The 7,481-nt window shown below is 42.2% G+C and overlaps 1 protein-coding gene across 1 annotated transcript; it reads left to right on the forward strand.

The window, feature by feature from the left end:
- The first annotated feature begins 6,179 nt into the window (after positions 1 to 6,179).
- LOC142526008 (uncharacterized) lies at positions 6,180 to 6,812 on the forward strand. The gene has a single exon (XM_075630282.1). It carries the CDS (start codon positions 6,180 to 6,182, stop codon positions 6,810 to 6,812), a length of 633 nt encoding a protein of 210 aa, XP_075486397.1.
- Positions 6,813 to 7,481: the final 669 nt, after the last annotated feature.

Genomic DNA, 7,481 nt, shown 5'->3' on the forward strand with positions numbered 1-7,481 from the left:
TGGCCCCCTCTTAACGGTCTTTTTCTTGATTTCAGGCTCAGGGTCATCTTAAAGCCCACGTCTGAACTAGTGACGCTCGTTGGGATCGGACCCTAAATTTCCCGTTAGTATCAGAATAGTTATTTTTGGGCTAAAATATTTCTCCTGATTTTTTCTCAAAAAATCAGCTTATTTCATGTCTACAATTACATGTGAGTATCCGATTTAACCAAAAGAAAACTCTCTCTTTGATAAAGTTAAAGTAAATTAGGTAACAACACAAGAACTCATCGTCTTACATATCAATTTTGTGAGATAAATTTTCGATCTGACTCATTCATGAAAAATATATTTTTAGGTCAAAAATATTTTTTTTTGTAAATATAGATCATATCATTGTAATTCGCGAATATAGATTCGTGAGACCGTCTCACAAAAGAATTACTTAAATTACAAATATTTCTCGTGTCCAATACACAAAATATCTCATATTTTTCAAATGAATGACTTGTCCCACAAGTCTTGAGATTTTCTTCTATTTATTTTTGTTAAAACAAATACTTAAAAATCTGCATAAATGAATATGTATAATTTAATATTTTTCTAAAATAAGTAAATAAATTATTCTAATTAAATTTCCCATAAAGTTTAAATCTTAATCCAAAAAGATAAATCAAATTTATTTTCATGACGAACATGGAAATATAGTAGTTGTTATGACGCTCATATCATTATTTACATTTTTGAGATGGTGATACCCTCCCCCCCCCCATAAGAGCCCGGGTCATGAATGACCCGGGAAACTAAATGGATAGCCCAAATCAGAGTCAATGTGCAGAGTGTTTTTTCAGCAGCCGGGCAGGGAGATGCTCGGGACATTATTTCCTCGTGCTACCGGAATCCAAGGCTCTCTTTTACAAGCTCTCGGGTGATTTCTGCCTGGTTACCTCGATAACAGCATCGCACTCGAGCACGACAGTAGGTAAAATCTTAATTTGATAAGTGTTCCTGACAAGATCCTACTGATGTGACATGGTGAAAAAGTAGGATGGTGTGACCAGAAGTCAACATCTAAGATCACAAGTGGCAAGTAAGCACTGAAAACAAGGTACATACCACCTTCTTTCCTATAAATAGCAGGTATGTATTTCATTTAAGGGATCCAGATATTCTTGCTTCCAAGATCTTGGCATTTACATATATCTTCATATATATTGCCATTATACTTCACCTTCAACTTGCTGATTTAAGCATCGGAGTAGCCATGCCGGACACCCCTCCGACGCCCATTCACGAGTTTTTTCCCTTATTTGCAAGTTACAGTTGAAGCCATATCCCTTGTTTATTTTCCCTAAACAATACTCTCATCATATCCGGTGGATTGACCGGACCTTGCTCACCTGATTCACATGGATAACATCATTGGCACCGTCTGTGGGAATTGAGCTCAAGAGTTTGATATGGCTCCTACCAGAAAAACTAATCAAGACACCTCTCGGGTTCTGGGAGATAATGCACTTAGCTCTAGACAAGGTGGTCCTCCGCCCAACGGACCTCCATCTGTCATTGTTTTATCCTCGGAAGAGTTGGCTCGAATAATATCTGATGCCGTAGAAAAAGCCGTAGCTCGGAGAGATCCTTCTCATCAGGATACATAGCCGGGAGGAGAGCAGGAGAGAGAGGAGGAGGTAGGGAAAAAGGAAGGAAGCGAAGAAGGAAGAAAGGAAATCCAGGGCCGGTTCCAAGTCCCCGACTGTGGCGGAAGAGTTACAAGAATTGAGGCAAAAGATGAGAGTTTTGGAGGGACAGATGGAGGGTCCGAGTCATTCTCGGGTAGTTGTCAAAGGATGCCTATTTGCTGATGCTATTGTCCGGAAACCTCTTCCCGGGAACTTTAGGTCTGCTAAAGTCAAGGATTACGATGGCAGCGCTGACCCAGAGAAACATTTGGCCAGGTTTGAAAACATAACCATGCTGCAGTGTTATGCTGACAGGGTAAATTGCAAGGTATTCTTGACCACTCTGGTTGACTCAGCCCAGAAGTTGTTTTAGGGATTGCCCCTCAGATTATACATGCTTTTGAGGATTTCCAGAAGGTATTTCTACACCATTTTAGTAGCAGCAAGAAATACAGAAAGACTGCATTTGGTCTTTTTGAAGTCAAGCAGAGTCCGAAAGAGAGTCTAAGGGCCTACATCCGGCAATTCAACAGAGTTGCCTTAGATGTCCTCTCTTGCGCCCCCGAGACCAAGACTACTACATTCACCCAGTGGTTGAGGGAGGGTGAATTTTTTCGATCACAAACTAAGAAGACGCCCTGAGGATTTTGAAGATCTGCTAGCCCAGGCAGAAAAGTATATTAATATGGAGTAAATGCAAAAACCGAAGAGGGAGATGGTGAAGAGAGAGAGGGGAGATCGGACATCTAGACCCGAGGAGAGAGGGTAGAGGAGGGCTAACCCGGGGTATTTTTCTTATCATGTGCATTTGAAAATTACCCGAGACTGGGATGTCCAAGAGTGTAGCAGGGACATGCCCCCACCACAACAATTTACAAGCCCAAGAAGGGATTCTGTACCCTTCACAAAGTGTGTTACCACAACACAGAGGACTGAAAAACGCTTGAAGGAATCTTTTGCTCAGCATCTTTGGGATGCTTCAAACAAAATATTCTCCAATGAGCTGCAATAGCTCGTGTTTTAAGAATATTAACACAGATGAATTAAATCGAGTTTTGTTTTAAAACCAAGCGGAAGAAACTCAAAGTAATCCTTCGTGAAGAGTACTGATATATTTAGAAAATATTTTAACTTATGTAAACTGACTAACTGAAATAAGACAGATTAGTTTTTGCATTCTTCAGCTCAGTTACGGTGACAACTGAACTGACGAATACTCCAACTGATCAAAATAGTTTGAAAACAATAGTTAATCAGTTAAATACACAAGATATGTTTATGGATGTTCGGAGACTTCAACTGCTCATATGTCACCCCTTCTATCTCCACGGATAGGATCCACTAGAAGACATTGATTTATACAACTACTTGTACAAACCCACTCAGTTAGGACTTACACTACTACCTAAACTGAACTCCCAGCTACGACTGAAGGCAGCACCTTCCAGCCAACACTTCTTTAACTTTTATGTGTCAAAGACTACATACTCAAGTTTAACGTCTATGTGCAAGACTGTTTTTGAATGTTTTGAGAGTGTTTGTGTGTGTGAGAACTGAACAAGGATGTTCTCACACACTGAGGGAAATACGCTTCTAATCTAAGCTGATATATCTGTGAAGAGTTCCCTCGACTGGGCTGAATGCTTCTCTCTTTAAGCTGATATGACTTTGAAGCGTGCCCTTTTTTTTCTCTCTTGTGTTGTGTGTATATTGAGTCTTCGCTGATCTTCTCTTTAAATAGACGGGAAAATTGATCGTACAGTGAGACTCATTGGTTGTATCCGTTGCATCTTGAATTTGTTTCTTGGACTTTGTGTCTCGATTTTTTGACTGTCCTTCTGAAACGTTTTGTCTTTAATGTACTGATGCAACGTCCATTATTGTCCTTTGACTGGATAATGGCTTTGTACCTTCACTTACAGCTGGATTCCACTTTAAAGAGTTTGTCTTCATCCATAACTGAAAGATTCTAACTGATGCTTCGAACTGGTCAGTTGAACTGATCTTTCAGTTGGGCTGGTGAAATCAGTTGTCTCGTCAGTTGAACTGATTTCATACTTTTTCAGTTGGACTGATCAGTTGGGTTTCTTCATCAGTTGAACACTCCTTCGGTTGGCCAGGCTTCTGAGGTATTCCTGCTGAATTACCTATCAACTGGACAATCAGCTGGACTGCTCAATTGACGTAATCAGTTAGACTGATTCATTTTGTGCGATCAGTTGGGTCTTTAGTTTTGCGATGTAAACATCTCGTAAGTGATCATAGATGCTGCACACTAAGGTAGATCATTAATAACATAATTAACAGGTTTTGTTATCACCAAAATCAAGATTGCAAACTTGGAAAGTTCCAACAACGCTGAAGAGAGATTATGTCCCACCAACCATCCATGGACATAATCAACCAAGCAAGAAGCCAAGATTGCCACCTTGGGCAGCTCGGAAACCCAGTCCAGTACCAGGGAATATTCAAGAAGTGCCCCGAGGGGGAGAAGAAATCAGGAGCCCGAAAGGAAGAATTCTTCATCCCCTGTCTTGGGGGTAATCAAAATTATTTTCGAAGGATCTACTGATGGAGACCCCAATCAGGCTCGGAAGTCCAGGAGTATGAGGGATTGTAGAAAAGTGGAGGGAGTGAGGAGAAGTTAGGCAGTCATTGGCTTTGGCCTGGAGGATCTTAAGGACGTCAATCTTCCCCATAATGATGTCGTGGTAATTCCAGCCAGGGTAGCAAATTATGACATCATGAGGGTCTTTGTTGACTCGGGAAGCTCTGTGAATGTCATTTTCAAAGAGGCCCTCGTACAGATGGATTTGCAGGGATATCAGTTGGAGACATCACTCTTTGGCTTTGCTGGCCACGCTGTCTATCCGGAAGGGGAGATTGTCATGCCCTTAACTATGGGCACTCGGGAGTTGAAGAAGATTGTGATGACCACTTTCACTGTGGTGGATGTCCCGTCATCATATAACATCATCTTGGGGCGGTCGATCACGAATGAGTTGAGGGCCGTTGCATCTACCTACCATCAAAAGATGAAGTTTCCGATGGGAGAGGTCTGGTGAGATCAACCTTCTTCCTGGAAATGCTATGAGGCGGTCCGGGTAGACCAAAAGAAGGCTTGGAGAGAGGAGAAAAGAGCAAGTGGTGGGGAGGAGGCGTAGAGGATAGGAGAGAAGGGAGAGGGTCAGTTTGTGACGGAGGAGGAACAAGAAGTGGTGGAGATAGGACCAGGCAAGGAGATCCGGGTGGCTCGCGATCTTGAATCATCCAACTGGGTCAGTTTACTAAAATGTTTGAAAACTAATATTAATGTTTTTGCCTGGTTCCAGCAGGAATTAATCATGATCTCTCCCCGAGTAGCTGAGCATCATCTGAAAATTCTCCCAGGATCTCAACATGTGAAGTAGAAGAAGACACGCTTTGGTCCCGAGAAGGACAAAGTAATTGATGAACAGGTCCGAGATTTGCGGCAAGCCAGCCACCTTCGGGAAATACAATTTTCTACCTGGCTCTCGAATGAGGTGTTGGTACCAAAAGCTATCAAGAAGTGGAGGATGTGTGTGGATTTCAGAGATCTCAACAAGGCTTACCCTAAAGACCATTATCCCCTGCCCAGAATTGATCAGTTAGTGAATTCCACCTCTGGCTATGAACTGCTGAGTTTCATAGATGCTTACCAGGGCTATCATCAAATTCTCCTGGCCAAGAATGATCAAGACAATGCCAGCTTCATCACTTCGGGAGGCACATTTTGTTATGTTGTCATGCCATTCGGGTTGAAGAATGTGGGGGTCATATATCAGCGTCTCATGAACAAAGTATTTGAAAAGCAGATGGGGAGAAATGAGGAAGTGTATGTTGACGATATCTTGTGCACGTCTAGGAAGGTTTATGGTTTCATCTCTGATTGAGGAGAGCCTTTTGTCACTCTGATGCAATATGGAATTAAGCTCAATCCGACCAAATACATTTTTGGCGTAAAGATTGGTAAATTTTTGGTTTTTATGGTCACTGACCGGGGGATCGAGGTGAATCAAGAGAAATTCAAGTCAGTGTTAAAAATGTCGTCCCCTCGATCTGTCCGAGAGGTGCAGAAGCTGACCGGGAGGATTGCTTCTCTTTCCCGGTTCATATCCCGATCAGCACATCGGATTTATCCATTTTTTCAGGTTCTTCGGAAGACACAGAAGTATGGGTGGGATGAAAAATGTGAACAATCCTTCCAAGACCTTAAAAGTCATCTGACAGGCTTCCTATCTTAGTGAAGCCAGAATCCGGGGAAAAATTATTTGTCTATTTGTCCACTATGGAGCATGTTGTCAGCTCGATACTTGTGAAGGAATAGTACTATGATCAGAAGCCTGTCTATTATGTCATACATGCTCTTAGGGCTACGAGCTCCGATATAGTTAAGTGGAAAAGATAACTCTGGCTCTTGTGGTAACTGCCCGAAAACTGCGACCTTATTTCTTGTAGCATCATATCATTGTGCTTACTAACAATCCTCTCAGGATTATAATGACCCATTCAGAAGTGTCAGGGAGGATGATCAAATGGATACTCGAGCTGGGAGAGTATGACATCGAGTACATGCCCCGTGTTGCAATCAAAGAACAAGCATTTTCAGATTTCTTATCTGAGATGGTTCAACCTGATGAAGAGGAGGTATGGAGGGTATTTGTGGATGGGGCGTTTAGCCTTTCTGGATGTGGAGTGGGGGTAGTGATAATAGCTCTCCCGGGAGAGAAAATTAAATTGTCTTTGAGATTTGAATCTCAGGTGACTAATAATGAAGCAGAGTGTGAAGTTGTTCTAGCCGGTATTCGAGCTGCCCTGGAGATTGGAGCCTCCCAAATCATTTTGTATTCCGATTCACAGTTAATTACACAGCAGATAAAGGGCATTTATGAGGCTAAGGATTACAGGATGCTTAAATATCTAAACCTCATCAAAGCCCGGGCCGAATCTTTTGTGTATTGGAGTTTTGAGCAGATCCCACAGGTTGAGAATAGAAAAGCAAATACTTTGGCCAAATTGGCCTCCTCCTTATCGGAAGTCGGTACCCGGGAAGTATTGCTTGTCACCCGGCTAATTCTTTCCACTGATGAGGAGATATTGCCAGCACCAGAGTATTTTTGGATAACACCCTGATCAAATTCATTGTCAATATGAATTTCCTGAAGATAAAATTCAAGCTCAGAAGATCAAGAGACGAGATCCCAAGTTTGTTCTATTAAATAATATCTTATACAGGAGATTGTTTCAAGGGACCTCTACTAAAGTGCTTATCTATGGGAGAAGTGGATTATATCCTCCGGGAGATTCACGAAGGATGTTGTGGAGAGCATCTCGGAGGAATAGTATTAGCCCGGAAAGCAATGCTTGCCGGATATTGATGGCCCACTATTAGCCAAGACTCCGCTCGAGTGGTTCGGGCATGTGAGGGTTGTTAACATCATTCTAATTTTCAGCACAGCCCGGCCACTCACGTGAAGCCTATCTGGGCGTCTTGCCCTTTTGATCAGTGGGGGATGGATATTGTTGGCTCATTTCCAGTTACCCGGGCTCAGAAGAAATTCATGTTGGTGGCAGTTGACTACTTTTCCAAGTGGGTAGAAGCCGAGACCCTGACAAGGATTACAGAGAAAAAAGTTTTAAGTTTCTGTGGAAGAATATTGTATGACGATTTGGAGTTCCTAGGAGACTAATTTTGGATAATGGAGGCAGCTCCAGGGAAAAGAGATCACAGCCTGGTCCTAGAAAATGAAAATCACCCAGTCTTTCACTTCAGTTGTCTATCCTTAAGCAAATGGCCAAACA

The sequence above is a fragment of the Primulina tabacum genome, chromosome 15 (genome assembly GCF_025594145.1).
Source record: "Primulina tabacum isolate GXHZ01 chromosome 15, ASM2559414v2, whole genome shotgun sequence".
Taxonomy (NCBI): domain Eukaryota; kingdom Viridiplantae; phylum Streptophyta; class Magnoliopsida; order Lamiales; family Gesneriaceae; genus Primulina; species Primulina tabacum.